At 39.5% G+C, this 20,428-nt stretch overlaps 1 protein-coding gene across 1 annotated transcript in view; it reads left to right on the top strand.

Annotated features, from left to right (window-relative positions):
- Positions 1–964: 964 nt before the first annotated feature.
- Positions 965–20,428, top strand: part of nrap (nebulin-related anchoring protein) — a 113,997-nt gene continuing 94,533 nt past the window's right edge. Inside the window, exons 1-8 of the mRNA XM_072239570.1 lie at positions 965–1,130; positions 1,220–1,314; positions 1,643–1,727; positions 7,239–7,343; positions 8,958–9,053; positions 9,164–9,262; positions 12,372–12,476; positions 17,274–17,381. Coding sequence (XP_072095671.1) covers positions 1,062–1,130; positions 1,220–1,314; positions 1,643–1,727; positions 7,239–7,343; positions 8,958–9,053; positions 9,164–9,262; positions 12,372–12,476; positions 17,274–17,381 — 762 coding nt within the window. The 5' untranslated portion in view covers positions 965–1,061. The remainder of the gene's footprint in view (positions 1,131–1,219; positions 1,315–1,642; positions 1,728–7,238; positions 7,344–8,957; positions 9,054–9,163; positions 9,263–12,371; positions 12,477–17,273; positions 17,382–20,428) is intronic.

Raw genomic sequence — 20,428 nt, 5'->3', positions numbered from 1 at the left:
AAGCAGATAAATTGATTATTATTTTGGTTTGTGTTGTGTTAAAACCAATGCAGATTTTCACCACCGATCTAAAGTTGTCTTTTTAGAGGCGAAAGAACACACTAGGAAATGGTAAAGATTAAAAATTTGAACTGTAACCATAGTGGATTGATTTATTTCTGTTACATTCCATTGCCCCGAAAGCCGTGTTGTGATGTTACGGCTATGGTGAGCACGGTGTGTATTGATTCTATTTCTATTCACGCTTCTCAATTAACGACATGACGTTGTTAGATTCCAACACCTTCTGAAGTTTAATGGGAACATTGATTAATCCAGTTATGTTCATAGAGTCATACCCCATCCAGTCCATGCTGAATTATCTAAATTATCTTTTCCCATTGACCCGCACCTGGACCATAGCCCTGCATATCCCTACCATCTTTCTACATGTCCGAACTTAAATGTTGAAATCGAGCTCGCATGCACCATTGGTTTATAATATTCAGTTGATAACCAAAATGATAATGAAAAGAAATACTAGACACACTGAACAAACAATAATAAACTAGTAGTTTACCTTAGGAAAACTCTGGACAACTTTAAAGCATGTGTTGAGACCATTAATAATAAAAAGTAACCACAGGAAACTGAATTGTGCTTCAAGATATTGAATTGAATTGATTTTTTTTATTTTGCTGGTAATATGTTGTCAGTTCCCTTTTACATGTGGTTGATGTCAAATTGTATTTAGTATCATATCAGTTCCTACTATTTTGGGACGAGACATTTCTGAGTACCGTCACTCTCCCAATCTGATACAATTCGCACAAGGGGCCGCTCTCTGTGATTGACCGCTCCGCTGACCATTCACAAGCCGTATTCGGGAGATCAGAGCCCCGGTAACGAATAGTTCCAACCAATGGATGAGGAGCGGGGACAGGACGGGATTAGCCATGAAATAAAGCTGCTGACTGCTAGCGACAGGTTTGAGTACAGACACGGTGAAAAGGCAGGGGCCACAAAGCACAGCTCGGGGGAAAGTAAGGTTTTTATCGTTGACTTATAAATCAACAATCAAAATGAATACACCGTGCGCCCGCTGTGGTTTCGGGGTTTATCCCGCGGAGAAAGTAGTTTGCTTGGATCAAGTAAGTGATAATCTCTAGATTTTAATTGAAGCGCCATTATTAATGAAGATTATGGACAATCAATAACATGTTTATTTTGCTATCCACAGACATGGCACAAGTCTTGTTTTCATTGTGAGGTCTGCAAAATGATTCTAACGGTTAACAATTTTATTAGCCATCAGAAGAAACCTTATTGTCAAGCGTAAGTGATTTTTAATATTAGCGGGAACTTCTGTGACACTTTGCAAAAGTTTATATTATGATTAATGTATCTTTAAAATATGGCAAAATATTAACACTAAAACAATGTCATTAGTAATTTCTATTTCTGTTTTTCCTGTGTACACTGACAGTGTCACAGCCATTCTAATTTTAGATATTTATACCATCGGAATTCTTCAACCTATTAATAGTAAGAATAGATTGTATGATTGGCGAAACTTGCCTGGGTAACTTTAGGTGAACTTACGGGACAATTCCATTAATTTCATTTTTGTCAATTATGTGCAACGGTTTTGCTTAATTCTCAGGCACAACCCCAAAGTCAACAAGTTCACCAGTATACTTGACACTCCTCTGAACGTGAACGTAAAGAAACAAAGCGAATCTAGTGAGGTGGGTGCACCAAAAAAACCGTGAAAACATTTTATCCTTAAAGATCTCTCAAGGCGCCAGTCACTTCAACAGCTCGAAATGAGTCCCAATGGTTTTTGTCGCCTCCTTTAAGAATTTCAGTTTAAACAATAAATGAGTTAGTAAATCGTGGAAGTATCTAATTTAGTACTTTATGGTGGACAGGTTTTACAGTGATTCAGTACACGTTTCCAGTAGCTTTCGGTGACATCCAAATTTTGGAATAAGTCCGTGTTACGGCAACATCTATTTCAGGATGGCAAATGTGGCGTGAAACTTCCGACTTCATGTATAAATTCAAATTATACAGCCGGCTTAACTTCTCGTTAGCTCTTATCGTCTTCTATTGCTTTTAGTTACAAATCACAAATCTGTTTTTGTGTTGCTAAAATAAAATGCCATGACTTAGTACATTGAAACTGATCCTTGATAAGTTAACCTTGCAGGTACGAAAGGCGAATAACGAAAACTTCGTCGCAAACACACTATTTTCTTGTGTTATATATAACGACAGCTTTCGCAAACCCGCTCGCATGTCGTTTGTTGTTAATGTTCATAATGTCTTTTATTCCAGTTGCACTTTAGTTTGGGCTTAATTTAATTCCATAACAATTGGAATGTAAATTTCAATTTGTACCAGAGACTAGCAAAACCAAAATAATATTTTTTTCTGTTTAAAATGACTATGTCTCATTTGTGTGAATTTACAAAGAAGGAGCAAGGTCGTCTAATACTATTCAAAGTGAATTCTATTTCGTCTAATTCTACTATTCAATGTGAATTCTATTTCTTCTAATTCTACTATTCAATGTGAATTTTATTTTGTCTAATTCTAATTCAATCCATCTAATACTATTCAACATGAATTCTGACTGATACCAGTAACTGAATAGAACAGTATACAGTAGAACTTTGTTGTGAACGATCAAGTCAACGAGACTCTGGTGCTACTTCAGTCCGTGCAGAACAGACATTTATAATGCTCGTGGTACGGCTTAATTTAAAAAAAACAATCCCATATTTACCAGTGACAGGTGACTTTGAGAGTCCGTAACACTCAAAGGTCATTGGCAAGCCGGGGTGTAGCCTTATCCAGCTGCACAAGAGCCCTTGGGAAGAAGCTGTTTTTCAGTCTTACTGCCTTGGCTAAGGTATTTCTGTATCTCCGACCAAACGGCAGGAGATTGATTAGACAGTGTTCGGGATAGAATGTATAACATGGTATAACGGCAACAGAAATTGTGCTTCTTTTGTCGATTTTAAATGCATAAAATAAGAAAATCATGAAATGTAGTATCTTACAGTTAATTGGTTTTTAAATAGTAATATTTTTAATGGAAATATAAACCCTTTCTCTTCTAAAGCAGGTAAGTGCGTACAGTGCCTATAAAAAGTATTTACCCCCCCTTGGAAGTTTTCATATTTTATTGTTTTACAACATTGAATCACAGTGGATTTAATTTGGCTTTTTTGACAGTGATCAATAGAAAAAGACTTTCATGTCAAAGTGAAAACTGATCTCTACAAAGTGATCGAAATTAATTACAGATATAAAACACAAGATAATTGATTGCATAAGTGTTCACCCCCTTCAAGTCAGTATTTAGTAGATACACCTTTGGCAGTAATTACAGACTTGAGTCTGTGTGGATAGGTCTCTATCAGCTTTGCAGATCTGGACACTGCAATTTTTCCCCATTCTTCTTTACAAAACTGTTCAAGCTCTGTCAGATTGCATGGGGATCGTGAATGAACAGCCCCTTTCAAGTCCAGCACAAATTCTTAATTGGATTGAGGTCTGGACTCTTGACTTGGCCACTCCAGGACATTAACTTTGTTGTTTTTAGGCAATTCCTTTGCAGCTTTGGCTTTATGTCACTGTCTTGCTGGAAAACAAATCTTCTCCCAAGTTGCAGTTCTCTTGTAGACTGTACCTGGTCTTCCTCCAGGATCTCTCTGCATTTTGCTGCATTTGTCTTACTCTCTACCTTCACAAGCCTTCCAGAGCCTGCGGCAGTAAAGCATCCCCACAGCATGATGCTTCACGGTAGGGATGATGTGTTTTTGATGATGTGCGGTGTTTAGTCTGATGGCCAAAGAGCTCAATTTTGGTTTTATCAGACCTTGGAACCTTCTTCCAGCTGACTTCAGAGACTCCCACGTACCTTCTGGCAAACTCTAGCCGAGATTTCATGTGAATTTTTTTCAATGGTAGCTTTCTCTTTGCCACTCCCTCATAAAGCTGTGACTGGTGAAGCACCTGGGCAACAGTTGTTATGTGTGCATCTCGGCCACTGAACCTTGTAACTCCTTCAGAGTTGTCGTAGGTCTCTTGGTGGCGTTCCGCACTAGTACCCTTCTGGCATAGTCACTCAGTTTTTGAGGGTGGCCTGCAGCTGTGCCATATTCTTTCTATTTCTTGATGATCGACTTAACTGTACTCCAAAGGATATTCAGTGACTCAGAAATTTTCTTGTATCCATCTCCTGACTTGTGCTTTTCAATAACCTTTTTGTGAAGTTGCTAGGAGTGTTCTTTTGTCTTCATGGTGTAGTTTTTGCCAGGATACTGACTCGTCAACAGTTGGACCTTCCAAATATGGGTGTATTCTTGAAAATCAATTTAAACACAATGACTGCACCTGGTGGTCTCCATGTAATGAATTATGTGATTTCTAAAACCAATTGGCTACATCAGTGATGATTTGGTGTGTCATATTAAAAGGGGGGGGGGTGATTACTTATGCAATGAATTATTTTGTGTTTTATATTTGTAATTAATTTAGATCACTTTGACATAAAAGAGTCTTTTTTTCTGTTGATCAGTGTCAAAAAAGCCAAATTATATCCATTGTGATTCAACATTGTAAAACAATAAAACATGAAAACTTCCGGGGGGTGGGTGGGTGAATACTTCTTATAGGCACTGCATACAATCAAATGTTATCAATATTTCACCATTTATTGGAGGTGAAATTCTGCTTTTATTTCGAATTAGGTGTGGGACCAGAATTTGGAGTTGAAGTAAATAAGATTGATAAATTTTTAGCTACATTGTTCGATCTACTCTCTGTTAACTCTCTTTTCTTGCTTTTCAAGTGATTTCTGTTTGTGTTTATTTGTATGGGACAGATCACCACTCTTCGTTTACTTACATAACAGAATTTCTTGAAAAGAAGAACTTAACTCAATCTATTCAGCTTCAGTGATATAATGTTCCTGTTGCTCTCAAGTTGAAAATGTTTAATTTTGAGAAGTCCAACAAGGAAATGAAGCATGCATCCAGAGCTAATTACAACTAATTAGAACACAAAAGAATTTTATTTTATTTGCTTACCATATATGAGTGTTTGTTGTCCATCTGTAATTACCCATAAGACCATAAAATAAAGGAACAAAAGTAGACCATTCGGTCCATTGAGTCTGCTCCAACATTCAATCATGGCTGATCCAATTCTTCCAGTCTTCCCCACTCCCCTGACTTCACCCCATACCCTTTGATGCCATGACTAATCAAGAACCTATCTATCTCTGCCTTAAATGCACCCAATGACTTGGCCTCCACAGCCACTTGTGGCAACAAATTCCACAGATTTACCACCCTCTGACTAAAGTAATTTCTCTGCATCTCAGTTCTAAATGGACATCCTTTAATCCTGAAGTTGTGCCCTCTTGTCCTAGACTCCCCTACCATGGGAAATAACTTTGCCATATCTAATCTGTGCAGGCTTTTTAACATTTGGAATGTTTCTATGAGATCCCCCCTCATTCTCCTGAACTCCAGGGAATACAGCCCAAGAGCTGCCAGATGTTCCTCATACAGTAACCCTTTCATTCCTGGAATCATTCTCGTGAATTTTCTCTGAACCCGCTCCAATGTCAGTATATCCTTTCTAAAATAAGGAGCCCAAAACTGCACGCAATACTCCAAGTGTGGTCTCACGGGTGCCTTAGAGAGCGTCAACATCTCATCCCTGCTCTTATATTCTATACCTCTAGAAATGAATACCAACATTGCATTCGCCTTCTTCACCACTGACTCAACCTGGAGGTTAACCTTTAGGGTGTCCTGCAGAAGGACTCCCAAGTCCCTTTGCATCTGTGCGTTTTGAATTCTCTCTCCATCTAAATAATAGTCCGCCCATTTATTTCTTCCACTGAAGTGCATGACCATACACTTTCCAACATTGTGTTTCATTTTCCACTTCTTTGCCCATTCCCCTAAACTATCTAAGTCTCTCTGCAAGCTCTCTGTTTCTTCAACACTACCCGCTCCTCCACCTATCTTTGTATCATTGGCAAATTTAACCACAAATCCATTAATGCCGTAGTCGAAATCATTGACATACATCATAAAAAGCAGCGGTCTTAACAATGACCCCTGTGGAACTCCACTGGTAACCGGCAGCCAGCCAGAATAGGATCCCTTTATTACCACTCTCTGCTTTCTGCCGATCAATGAATGCTCCACCCATGCTAGTAACTTCCCTGTAATTCCATGGGCTCTTATCTTGCTAAGCAGCCTTCTGTGCAGCACCTTGTCAAAGGCCTTCTGAAAATCCAAGAACACCACATCCACTGCATCTCCTTTGTCTACCCTGCTTGTAATTTCCTCAAAATATTGCAGTAGGTTTGTCAGGCAGGATTTTCCTTTCAGGAAACCATGCTGGCTTTGGCCTATCTTGTCATGTGCCTCCAGGTACTCCGTAATCTCATCCCTAACAATCGATTCCAACAACTTTCCAACTACTGATGTCAGGCTAACAGGTTTATAGTTTCCTTTCTGCTGCTTTCCACCCTTCTTAAATAGTGGAGTAACATTTGCAATTTTCCAGTCATCCAGTACAATGCCAGAATCTGTCGATTGGAGCTGCCTGCTAGAATTGTTGCAGTCCATGTTGGAAGGAGTTCTCGATGTATTATTTGGGTTGTTAGTTTCAGGATTTAGACTCTGTAACAATGTAAGAACAGAGAGTTTTCCAAGTCAGGATAATGTGTGACCAAGTAATTTGGAGTTACTTCCATACAGTTACATTCCGAGACTTTGTTGGTGGTAGAGATGGCTGGAGTTGGAGGTGCTGTTAAGACCTTATGACCGTAAGATATAGAGGCAAAATGAGGCCATTTGGCCCATCACCTTTTCATCATGGTTGATTCATTTCCCTCTCAGCCCCAATTTCCTGCCTTATCATTTATCATTCCCCATTTGCCTCTAACTCTCAACTAGACTAAACTGAACAACTAGGACAGAGTACATAATTATACTCATTCACTTCCACCACACCCCAACCCACTTGACAAATTACCCATAATAAACATGCAACACAACATGCAATACAGACAGACAATAGGTACATGGCTCCTACAGGTGATGTCAAGGATATGAGGTGGGATTCAAAAGAAATTGCAACATCTGCATTACTATGGACAGGATCCCTAAAGATATGTTTTAAAATTCATCATCATAAACTGTCTACTGAATTTTTGTACTTAGATTAAGTACCGCGAGGAAGCCGAAAAATTCAAATCAGTGTTTCAGTGGGATATAAAATCAAAGCAACTTGAGCATGCCTGTAATATTGGACAACTTGCCAGTAAGGTAAGTAATTTGATCTTATTGTGTAATGTGGGCATCATAATTCATTAGTAATTACACAGTGGCCCTGAATATTTATAACTGTTTGAATTGAAACCTGCCATAACTGTGGTCAGAATCCAACACAGCACTCAGAAGTGTGTTCTGGGGATGGGCCTGCAAGATCGTGCCTCTTCCTGTCTCTTGGAAGAAATTCACTTTGAATTTCCATGGCAATGATCTTTTATTGAGCTGCCCAGTACAGATAGTGCAGTTCTCTCAGGTGGAACAATGGACCAGACTTCCTTATCTTCCTCTTTGGTAGTTGGGCTGGGTACGATGAAGGCATATGAATTAATGGCTTTCTCACTGACGCCACAAACTTTAGTGGAGTTAGCAGTAGAGATGGTTACAGGTACTATATGATTCTGTAGATTTTCAGATCCTGTGTGGTTAAAGATAATAGAACCCTGGAGAAATTTAAAATGGGGTTCTGACTGATTAGATCCATTTACACTATGTATTGTACAAAATCAAATATTAAATGGGCTGAAAAATGGCAGATGGAATTTAATACAGACAAGTGTGAGGTATTGCACGTTGGAAGGACAAACCAAGGTAGAACATACAGGGTAAATGGTAAGGCACTGAGGAGTGCAGTAGAACAGAGGGATCTGGGAATACAGATACAAAATTCCTTAAAAGTGGCGTCACAGGTAGATAGGGTCGTAAAGAGAGCTTTTGGTACATTGGCCTTTATTAATCAAAGTATTGAGTATAAGAGCTTGAATGTTATGATGAGGTTGTATAAGGCATTGGTGAGGCCGAATCTGGAGTATTGTGTTCAGTTTTGGTCACCAAATTACAGGAAGGAAATAAATAAGGTTGAAAGAGTGCAGAGAAGGTTTACAAGGATGTTGCCGGGACTTGAGAAACTCAGTTACAGAGAAATGTTGAATAGGTTAGGACTTTATTCCCTGGAGCGTAGAAGAATGAGGGGAGATTTGATAGAGGTATATAAAATTATGACGGGTATAGATAGAGTGAACGCAAGCAGACTTTTTCCACTGAGGCAAGGGGAGAAAAAAACCAGAGGACATGGGTTAAGGGTGAGGGGGGAAAAGTTTAAAGGGAACATTAGGGGGGGCTTCTTCACACAGAGAGTGGTGGGAGTATGGAATGAGCTGCCAGATGAGGTGGTAAATGTGGGTTCTTTTCTAACATTTAAGAATAAATTGGACAGATACATGGATGGGAGGTGTATGGAGGGATATGGTCCGTGTGCAGGTCAGTGGGACTAGGCAGAAAATGGTTCGGCACAGCCAAGAAGGGCCAAAAGGCCTGTTTCTGTGCTGTAGTTTTTTCTATGGTTTCTATTACCATGTTATATTTGTAACAATTGTTTTGAAATTATATAAAAAATGGAAACTTGTCTTTGTTCAGCAAGTTTTAGTTTCAAAATTTATCACAATGTAGGGAGGATTGTTCCTGGGCCTAGATTCAAACATGAGTTTGAAGCTTGGATGTGAATCCTGCAGGTTTTCAGTGTTTGGTGTTTTCTCTCCTGTCTCTGTGGGAACTGTTTTTTAAACATACAAACAAATATGAAAGCGTTTTCTTTATTACTCTGGTTTGCAGGTGCAATATACTAAAGACTGGAATGAAACGAAGGGGTCATATCACTTACCACCAGGCATTCTTCAAGCACGGAACAATCTGGATCTGATCAGTGAGGTAGCATATGACTATTTGCCTTACTAAGTTAACAATATATTATGTTGTACACGTTAATGTTTGTCACTAGTTATAAATAAATAAGTTTACTCATTTTTCTAACATTCTAGAAAGCTTACCAGGCTACGTATGGAGGAGATAACAGTTGGTATTCTGCTGCAAGTCAAGAGGTTGTACAAGTTCCCCTGGCAGAAAAAGTAATCAGTAAGGTAAGTGAAGGGAGATTTATGTAGTTTAATTATTCATTCTTAAATAAGTTGTATCATGTCTGGTTTCCACTGGCCTGTTTCTTAATGCTGCCTTCGGAGTAAGACCTGTAGATTAGATCATTCTTATTTTAAGACTACAGATCACATACTGCTGAAAGATAAGGATAACGAGGACTAGTGAATGACGCAGTACATAATTATGTGTGTACAACTCAGCAATACGGATTGCTATTCATTCCTGCACTACTACAACAGTTTGATTGTTAAATTAAAGAATGAAGAGCAACTATACTGAGTATACTGAGACTGTTTCAAAGATTCTGCACTTTGATGTTTAATATTCTGTGTGCTATTTGCTCTTTTTTTGCTGTTTGCACAATTTTTTTTGTGTATGTTGGGTGTTTGATGTTTCCTTGAATGTTTGCTTGACTTTTCAAATAATGGTAATGGGTCTAAAGCAGAAAATGTTTCATTCAACCTGATCATACCAGTGTAATTTTTTACTCAGCTTCTGTCGGCTGTGTAAATCTAGGGAAGACGATCTCTGGCCGCACCAAACGTGTGAGATTGAGGTGTAAGCTCACCTGAAACCTCCTGTTTGGGTGGATGCTGCGTGACTTGTTACCCTGTTACAAATCAGTACCACAAAATAACAAGACAGTGCACCATACACAATTAACGATTTAGCTTTATAATTCTTAATTTGACTACAGGGTTAGTAAAGAAAAAAAGAAAAAGAAAAAGATCCATTTCAATGTGCACAAGTTGGAGCTCACGGTTTCCCCTTTGCCAATCCTCCATCGATTTTCCTGGGCTTCATCGACTCCAAGACCACTCCTATGACCTCTCCTCTCTGGCATCTTCTCTCTCTATCTTCTGCCGAATAAAAGACCCAAACCACCTTGGTGTCAGACACACAACACGAAAACGCACTCCCTTCATTGGACAGCTCACATTCCAAAGCACCCGTTATCACTAACCATCACCCAAACACCGCTTCTACAGAAAGACCATTACGTTAGCAGTGAAACCTTTCCCAGGGTGTTACACAAGTCGCAGTAATAATAAGAAGCCTGCTTTAACTAATGTTAAATTGAACTTAATTAAATGTAATACATGCCCCATTCCTAATGTATGTCTGAGCTGTACGAAATCTAATATATGTCAACAAATTGTCACAGTTCTAAGTTTTTTAAATGATTAAAGGCATCATTTCTACCAGCTTATTTGTCATTAATGTTTAATAAAATCTAATAGATTTTAATGCTTATTCTGTTTTAAAATTGGGAAAGATTGTGTTAATGTTGCATAAAAGGGTTGTTCAGTTTTTTTCATTAATATTTGTAGTGTATATATATGTTTCTAATTATTATTATTTGTGAAGAAATACATCAGGCAGATAGTAAGTGATGAAATTAACCACTGAGTGACTTATGTAATTCATGACAACAGATTTGTAACTATAATAGTGCATTGATAAGTTAAATCTGCATTATTTTCATGACAAATATTTGTTGCCTAAAACATGGATTTTGTGAAAATCAGCAATTGTCATGGTATGGTATGCCTAGTTTTAGGAAGTTAGCACTCCAATTTGATTCCATTATACACAATTCCTGCATGTGATATTGGCATACTCAATCCTGTTGGTAGTGAACTAATAGTTAGTTTGGTAACTAATAGTTGGTAAGGATGTCCTCAGGACATCCAGGTATGTCTGATAGATGCCAGTTGCCTATGCCAATTTGGATGTAAACATAAATACGAGAGATTCTGCTGATACTGGAAATCCAAAGCAACACAAGCAAAATACTGGAGGAACTCAGCAGGTCAGGCAGATCTACAGAAATGAGTAAAATATCATATTTTCAGGCCAAGACCTTTCTTCCAGTCATGAAGGAGGGTCTTGGCCCGAAACATTGACTGTTTGTTTACTTCCATAGATGCTGCCTGACTTTCTGAGTTTCTACTGCATTTTGTGTGCATAGCTTTGGATGTGAACGTCCCTTTCAGGCCATTTCCCAGACTGTAGCTAACTGCAGTTTGCATCCACCTGGTCAATGTTTCCTGGCTGCGAGCTGGAAACCGCAAGTGCAGAAAGGACCTTTGAATGGTTCTCACCAAAAGGCTAATTAAAACTTATTTTACATGAGGTAGAGTTTGTAGTGGAAGTAGCAACCACAATTGACCTTTGCAAAGTGCCCTGCGGTTACCTCTTCCATTAACTGGAGGGCTGTCATAAACCAGAGTCTTGGTTAGCCAAGCTCACTTTCAGGGCAGTGAGGTTGGGAAAGATGCTGTGGCTAACCACTGAGTCACAGACTAAATGACTAGAGAGTCTGGCAGACTGATTTTGTGCATTTATATAGCATATAAAATGATAAGAGGCAGAGATTGAGTGGACAGCTAGAGACTTTTTCCCAGAGTAGAAATGGCTAATACCAGGGGACATAATTTTAAGACGATTGGAGGAAAGTATTGGGGGGATTTGAGATGTAAGCTTTTTTACACAGAGAGTTGTGGGTGCATGGAACGCCCTGCCATGGGATGGTGGTCGAGGCATATACATTAAGGGCATTTAAGAAGCTCATAGTTAGGCACATGGATGATAGAAAAATTGTTGAGCTATGTACGAGGGAAGGGTTAGATTTATCTTAGACTTGGTTAAAAGGTTGGTAGAATTTAGTGGGCTGAATAGCCTGTAATCAGTTGTAATGTTCTATGTTCTATATTGCCAATTTACTCAATCATGTGTGGCAGACACTACACGAGAATTGACTCCGTGTTATAATCAAATTTGTAGCCAGCTGAATCTAAATAATTTTATTTTGGATTCTCATGCTGTAAGCAAGCACACCTCTGAAATATAATTTCAGAGAATGATTAATAATCATAGTTAATGTTTCAAAGACCAAGGATATGAGATTTTTATAGTGAAGGGGTCAGAATTAGAACAAAACAATCATGGAAAACTGGTGAAAGATAGTTGCTGAAATATTCATGCCCACATGTTTCCTGACCTGCTGAGTGATTCTAACATTTTCTGTTTTTATTTAAGTCAACATTAGATACTTTTCTTTTCATTTTCTTTTTAAATTTTACATCCCAGTTTCAACATAATGAAGAATACGAGAAGGACATTGAAAAACAATGGAACCAAGCAGCAGGTGCTGAAGTGGCCATGAAAAGAGAGAATTCACTGAAGTACACACAGGTTGGTTGGGCAACAAAAGATTATGTTGATGCACAAACATCCCTCTCCTCAATATTTTCCTGATCATCTGAATGATTTGACTGATATTAATAAAAGTGAATTTCCTAATTGACCAGCTAATAACACAGAATGAAAGTCAATCAATAGTTCAAAGTTCAAAGTAAATTTCATTATCTAAGTATATATATGTGTCACCATATTTAACCTCAATTCTTTTTCTTGTGGGCATACTCTATGCAAATCTATAGAATAGTAACTATAACTGGATTAATGAAAGATCAACCAGAGTGCAGAAGGCAACAAACCGTGTAAATGCTGATGTAAATAAGACCATAAGACTTTATGATATAGGAGGCAGATTAGGCCATTTGGCCCATCAAAACTGCTTTGCAATTTCAACATGGCTGATCCATTTTCCCTCTCAGCCCTAATTTCCTGCCTTCTCCTCGTATTCCTTCATGGTCTGACTAATCAAGAATCTAGCAACCTCTGTCTTAAGTATACCTGATGATTAGGCCTCCACAGCCGCCAATGGCAACAAATTCCACAGATTCACCACAATAAGTAACGAGGTCATGAGTTAATGAGTTAAAGAGTCCTTAAAGTGAGATCATTAGTTGTAGGAACGTCTCAATGATGGGGCAAGTGAATGTAGTCATCCCCTTTTATTCAAGAGCCTGATGGTTGAGAGGTAGGAACTGTTCTTGAACCTGGTGATAAAGTCCTGAAGCTCTTGATGGCAACAGTGAGAAGAGAGCATGGCAAACACAATGCTAGAGGAACTCAGCGGGCCAAAACGCCCACTATACTTTTTTCCATTCACGCTGCCTGGCCTGCTCAGTTCCTCCAGCATTTTGTGTGTGTTGCTCAGATTTCCAGCATCTGCAGATTTTCTCTCGTTGGAGAAGAGAGAATGACCTGGGTGGTGCGGTCTCTGATGATGGATGCTGTTTTCCTATAACAGTGTTTCATGTAGATGTGCTCATTGGTGAGGAGGGCTTAACCCATGATGTACTGGGCCGAATCCACTACCTTTTGTAAGTTTTTCCGTTCAAGAACTTTTATGTTTTCATACCAGGGTGTGATGCAACCAGTCAATATACTCTTCACTACACATCTATAGATTTGTCAGAGTATTAGATGTCATGCTGATTCTCCGCAGAGTCTTAAGGAAGTGCTAATATATTTAGATTGAAAGTTAACATGAACATTTTTATGCTTCACATCCTACCTTAGTGGGACTTGAATTCTGTTTCCTATTTTACCAGTGCCATTCTTGTGCAACAAATACCCGATGAAATTAATCAGCCTTTCTATATTCAACCTGCACCAGTGAAAAGCTTTGCTCAATTCTGTCCATATCCCCCAACTATCCTCATGGTTACTATAAACTTCTGGAGCTCTGGTTTAGGTCACGTTCCCATTGCTATCCGGTGAAACGTAGAGAGCAAAGTTATTTAAATAAAATATTCAAAGATTAAAGATTAGCTGTATTTGTCAAACACACACTTAGTGGCTACTTCATTTGGTATCTGCTGAACCTGATAAAGTGGCCACTGAGGGTAGGTTTGTTGTCTTCTGCTGCTGTAGACTATCCACTTCAAGGTTCAACATTGTGCATTCATGAATGCTCTTCTGCACGGCACTGTTGTAATATGTGGTCATTTAAATCACCGTTGCCTTCCTGTCACCTTGAACCTGTCTAGCCTTCCTTCTCTGACATCTCTTATTAACAAAGCCGTTTCCCCGACAGAACTGCCACTTACTGATTTTATTTTGTTTTATGCACCATTCTCTGTAAACTCTAGAGACTGTTGTGCATGAAAATCCCAGGTGATCGCATATTCTAAGATAATCAAACCACCCCATCTGGCACCAGCGATCATTCCACAGTCAAGTCACTTAGATCAAATTTCTTCCCCATTCTGATGTTTGGTCCCACCAACAACTGACCATGTCTGCATGCTTTTATGCAATGAGTTGCTGCCACACGATTGGCTGATTAGATATCTGTTTAATCGAGCAGGTGCACAGGTGTACCTAATAAAGTGGCCATTGAGTGTAATCAAAACACATGGATTAAAATGGTAAAAGGTTAAAAGATAATAAATTAAAAATATATAACAATTGTAAACAGTAACAATAATTTACATGAAGAAATGAATCTCAAACCACTTTCCTTTTCATATTAGGTTATTATACCCATTGTTCCATGGTTGAGAAGAGCTGATGGACTAGATGTAAAGTGTGTTTGCCCCTCAGCTTAGTATAACCAGATATCATTCTACACCCAGTGGCAAGACAAATGGACGGGAGGTACCTGGCCTCCACCACCTTTCTGACTTCTTTGGTTCATTCCGTTGGTGCAGAAGTTAGAAATCTTTACAGAATTACAATCTTCTGTTCCAGACCATTTATTTCTAATTAGTTTTTAATGCAGAAGATATCTGCATGGCTATTTTTCAGGACAAGGAAGTACTAATTCAGCCTTACTGAGGCTCCTTGATGGAGGTAGTATGTGTGAGGGAGAGTTGGGGATCCATAGTGGATACATGAAATACTTCTATCCGAATATTAAGTTACGCATGTTTTGGGTTTAGCTGGTAGCTGACTGAAAGGGAACATATTTTTAATATATGAAGTAAACACTGACCCTGTTACCCATTTTAATTGCTCATGTCCACATGGACTTTGAAGAGTGAAGCAGGAGTGGGGCTGCTACATTCTCCAATATTCAAATGTGCACCACCAGTTAAACAGCCTCTTAAAGCAGTGACAGTGACCAAAATGTATATTCCTTTAGAAATTAAAATTAAAATTAAAACTTCCCAGAAGCAGCTGGAATTCCCTCTGATTCCACAATATGAAGAGTGTCAAATTTCCTAATTATAACTTGCCCCTGGTATCAGGCAAAGGAAGCTGGTGATATCAGGTATTTCAAATGGGGGAGTAACCCGTCACAGGAACAAACTTTGATTGATTATTGATGCCTGCATTTTGTTTTGGAAATCTCCCCACAAACAATTGCACATTAAAAATGCTGATGTCAGCTGCTTGTCATAGAGTTGTGCGGGCCCTACAGCGCACAGTGGCCATGTCAACCAAGTTGTCTGCTTGCGCTAGAACTGTTTTCCCAACATTCGGCCCATATCCCTTTAAGTCTCTCCATGTACCCGTCTAAATGTGGCCTGAGCACCATACTGAAATTTACATCTTCCTCTCGCCGCTCATTCCAGAAATTCACCACACTCTGTGTGGAAAAAATTGATCTCAGATCCCTGCTAAATCTTTTCTCCATCACCTGAAACCTATTCCCTCTAGTTATTAGCCTACCCTAGGAAAAAGATTGTGACTACTGTATTCACATTTGAATGGGATGAAAAATCATATGCACCAGGTCTTGTAATTTTTAATATATTACCTCAAGGCAAGGCAAGTCATTAAATCATCTGTAGTGTTGAATTTTCCCTTTTAATTATTTTTGTTCACATTGTTAATGTTTTGTGGTATTGTACTTTACCATATTAACTATGCTTTTTTTTTAAAGACCATAGGCATAGGAGCAGAATTAGGCCTTTCAGCCCATTGAGTCTACTCTGCCATTTCATCATGGCTGATCCATTTTCCCTTGCCTTCTTCCTGTAACCTTTCATGTTCTGACTAATCATGAACCTGCCAACCTCCACCTTAAATACACACAGTGACATAGCCTCCACATCAGATTCCACAGATTCACAACCCTCTGGCTAAAGAAATTCCTCTTCATCTCTGTTCTAAATGGACATCCCTATATACTGAGGCTGTGCCCTCTAGTCCTCGATTCCCCCACTATAGAAAACATCCTCTCCACGTCCATTCTATCTAGGTCTTTCAACATTCGATAGTTTTCAATGAGATTTCCCCTCATTCTTCTAAATTCCAGCAAGTACAGGCCCAAAGCCATCAAACCCTCCTGACAGGATAACCCTTTTGTTCGTGGAATAATCCTTGTGAACCTCCTTTGAACCTCCTCCATCCTTTCTTAGATAGGGGGCCAAAAACTGCTCTCAGTCCATCAAGGCCTCATCAGTGCCTTATAAAGCCCCAGCATGGCATCCTTGCTTTTATATTCTAGTCCTCTCGAAATGAATGCTAACACAGTGTTTGCTTTCTCTGCCACCTGCAAGTTACTCTTCAGAGGTCTGCCAAGTCTCTTTGCACCACAGATTTTTATTATTAAAGAATATGGCTTTCCAAATGTGGATATTGTGCAGAGGCTGCTGACCAATTCTGTTTGTTCATGGGCACAAAATAGGATTCACTGGTCAGTTAAATGGCTGCATTATTCAGGTAGAAATGCAATGGATTGATCAAAGAGTGGAAATAACGGATAATTTTGAAGGAGCTGCTATTTTATTTTGTTGTTATAACTTCAGCTGGAAAATAAAGCTAGTTAGTGCATTGGCATTTTGTTCTAATGACCAAAAGTACCTGTTTGGTCAAACAATGATAATAATAAAATCAAACGAAGTAAACCAGAAATAAACCAAAGATAAATCAAGAACCCTCCAGTGTGATCTCAGTTCTTGGATAACAGATTTGAAGCAAATAGTCTGGGTTTTAATTTAGGTAATTTGCATATTTAAGTTAATGAATATTGAGGCTTAAGTCAGAAATATGTTTTTTTTAGATGTGCTAAATTTGATGAGTTTTTATTACTGTTATAGGTGTGTGTCAGTGATCTATCGGAATATCTGGTCTTTAAATGTAATTGTCAATATGGGTTGACTTACAATTTGCTTCTCCTTTCTTTGACAGCCGGAGTTCTCTGCTGAGTTTGAGGAAGCGAAGGGGAAAGGGAGTTTCCCTGCAATGATCACACCAGCATACTACAGTGCCAAGAGAGCCAATGATCTTGCAAGTGACGTGAGTATTTGATTGGGAAAAATAAGAATTTCATTGCAATACAATTGTTAAGCAAAACATGAAATATTCCAGAATTAGATTGTTTTCAATATACTATACTATATGACAATCTCCTTAAGGTTGTTATAGCATGGGAGGTCGTGGGGATGAGCTCCCACTTTCCATTAAATGCTCCCAATTGCATATGTTTCAAAAAGCCTCTGACAACCAAGTCCAGCTCCTGGCCTTCACGTGTAGCTTAGCTACTAAGCCAGGTGGAGCTGGTTCTACTGACAAGAGAAGGGACAAGGGTAGGTTACTGGCATCTTAAAACCAGTCACTTGGGGCAGATGGGGCTCGTCAGCCATGGTTGGCGGCTCATCTAGGAGAAGAACTCTGGTCTTGGACCTCCGCTGCCTTGCAGTTATACCCACTCATGGGGAAGGCTTTGGGAGTAAACCCTGAGGTTTAAACCCTCAGGCAGTCCTATGTTGAGTTCAATGCAGACTGGTAACTTAAACGGCGCTGCCAGTTCCTAATTGTATCAGTCTCTGCCATTCCTTTTGATTCATCAGCGGTGTGGAGAGGGGGAAGCCTGCTACATGGCAATGGCTTACTCTCCATATTGTACTGTCTTGGCTTGCGTATCATGTAGACAGTTGGGACGCAACATCCATGGTTGACCCTGACCAATGAAGAGCTTCTGATAAGACAGATGCACAGAATGAAGTGAAGCGAACTTGTGCTATGTTTATCTACACCCAGTTTCCAAAGTGAGCCACGTTAGCATAGGTAATGCCGGGGTGCTTCTCTGAGCACAGTGATAAATCTTACTTCATCAAGTTTCTGCATCCTCTCTGAAAAGTAAGAAAAAACCCAATACCAGATTACTGTATTATGCAAAAATTTTAGGCACATATATATAGCTAGGGTGCCTAAGACTTTTGCACAGTACTGTAATTGTCAAGGTGGAGCGGAGAGTGAATTTGTAAATCTGGGGGGAGTAAAGTATGGTGGGAATGGTGAGGGTGGAGCATCGCAGGAGGGTATGGCACAGATGGCAGAGAGGAGTGCCAGGGGTGGGGTATGGCTTGGGTGCAGACACACCCAGTACTGAGACACCAGGCAGGGTCAGTTGATTTCAAACAATTGGTTTATTGATCATTACAGAATGTCTCTCTGGTGCTTCCTGCTCCCTCCCCTCTCCCTTCGTCTTTTCCCAACCATGATTCCCCTCTCCCTACCCCCTTCCCACTCTCAGTCCACAATGGAGACCCATATCAGAATTAAGTTTATCATCACTCACATATGTCATGAAATTTGTTTTTTTTTGTGGTAGCAATATAGTGCAATACATAAAATTACTACAGTACTGTGCAAAAGTTTTCGGCACCCTAGCTAGGTATATGTGCCCAAGACTTTTGCACAGTATTGTATGTGGCTGCAGTATTGCAGTTTGTTCTTCCCTGCAAAGACTATATCCCAGAGATGTAAAATTCCCTCCTCTTCTTATCGTGTCCACGGACAGTCTATACATGGCCCAGCCAGAACTGGACACAGTTTTGTGCTTTGTTGTTGAAAATTCCCTGAGAGGCAGCATAATCTGTCACTGAGAATTTCAGGCATGTGAACGTACCATTACCCTGATTTCAATCACCCTGTTTCTTCTGATGTCAAGCGGGTTCCAATTACTGAATCAGGTTTCAAACTTCCAGAAATTCTCAATAATTTGATTAAGATTTATTATGCTAAGCAACATTTTGATTTCATGTTGTCTCCAAAACGAATATGTATAACTTTATTCCAAATATAGCTATTTTATATATAAGTAATAATGTACTTGTGTGCTGGGGTGGAGATACATCTCCAGCAAAGGAAGTGTAAGGCAGTTCTTCCCTCTGCTAGCCAGTAGGTCACCCTTTGGCAAGGTGTAGCACCTGCTTGGCTCCCCAGTCAGGGTCACGTGAATCCATGGGAGCAGGTGGTGGACGGTGATCTCTGGACTAGAACCCCTTGTTTCCCCATTTTTTGTAACAATTTAACAAATTTCATCACCCACAGATAAGAGAGCAGACTGATGAATTAACCTTCCTGTGATTCATTCTTGACTGATGCATTAACCTTCCTGTGATTCATTCTTGACTTAGAAATCTTCAATTCACGCTCATCATCTCACCATGTCCTGTATCGTATGATGTAGGTGATCATGAATTTTCCTTTTTCTCCCAGACTTTGTCTTTTTCCACCCACATGGCTTCACCTATCATCTTCCAGCTAGCCTCCTTCCCCTCCCCTCCACCTTTTTATTCTGGCGTCTTTCCCCTTCCATCTTGGTCCTGAAAAAGGATCTCGCCCCAAAATATCGATTATCTATTCACTTCCGTAGATGCTGCTTGACCTGCTGAGTTCCTCCAGCATTTTGTGTGTGTTGCTTTGGATTTCCAGCATCTGCAAACTTTCTCATGTTTATGATCTGACCATGATTTTTACTGGCCGATTTTTCTACGGAAGTTGTTTGCATTTGCCTTCTTCTGGGCAGTGTCTTTAAAATACGGGTAACCCTAGTCATTATCAATACTCTTCAGAGACTGTCTGCCTGGTTTGGTGGTTACACAACCAGGACTTGTGAACATCCACCACCTGCTCCCGTGGCTTCATGTGACTCTGATCTTGATATGGGGGCTTAGCAGGTGCTTCCCTTATCCAAGGGTGACCTGCAGGCTAGCAGAGGGAAGGAGCAGCTTACACCTCCTTTGGTAGAGACGTATCTCCACTCCACCACCCATGCTCTATCTACATTTGTTTTATTGATATTGTTGTGACAAGGGTGTCATTTACAACCTGCTTTCCCTCATCTTCCTAGTGTTAAAGATATTAAAGTATCATTTCTCATTGCAAAACTCAAAATAAAATTTTTGCCCTTCTTAAAATGTACCTTTTGCCTTCCTGATTCATGATACAGTCACACAAGAGATTCTGCCAATGCTGGAAATGCAGAGTAACACACACAAAATGCTGGAGGAACTCAGCAGGTCAGGCAGAATCTATGGGGAGGAATAAAATGTCGT

Source organism: Mobula birostris, chromosome 21 (genome assembly GCF_030028105.1).
Source record: "Mobula birostris isolate sMobBir1 chromosome 21, sMobBir1.hap1, whole genome shotgun sequence".
In the NCBI taxonomy this organism is placed as follows: Eukaryota; Metazoa; Chordata; class Chondrichthyes; order Myliobatiformes; family Myliobatidae; genus Mobula; species Mobula birostris.
The sequence above is the reverse complement of the archived record's forward strand: the minus strand, read 5'-3'. Positions and strand labels throughout refer to the sequence as shown.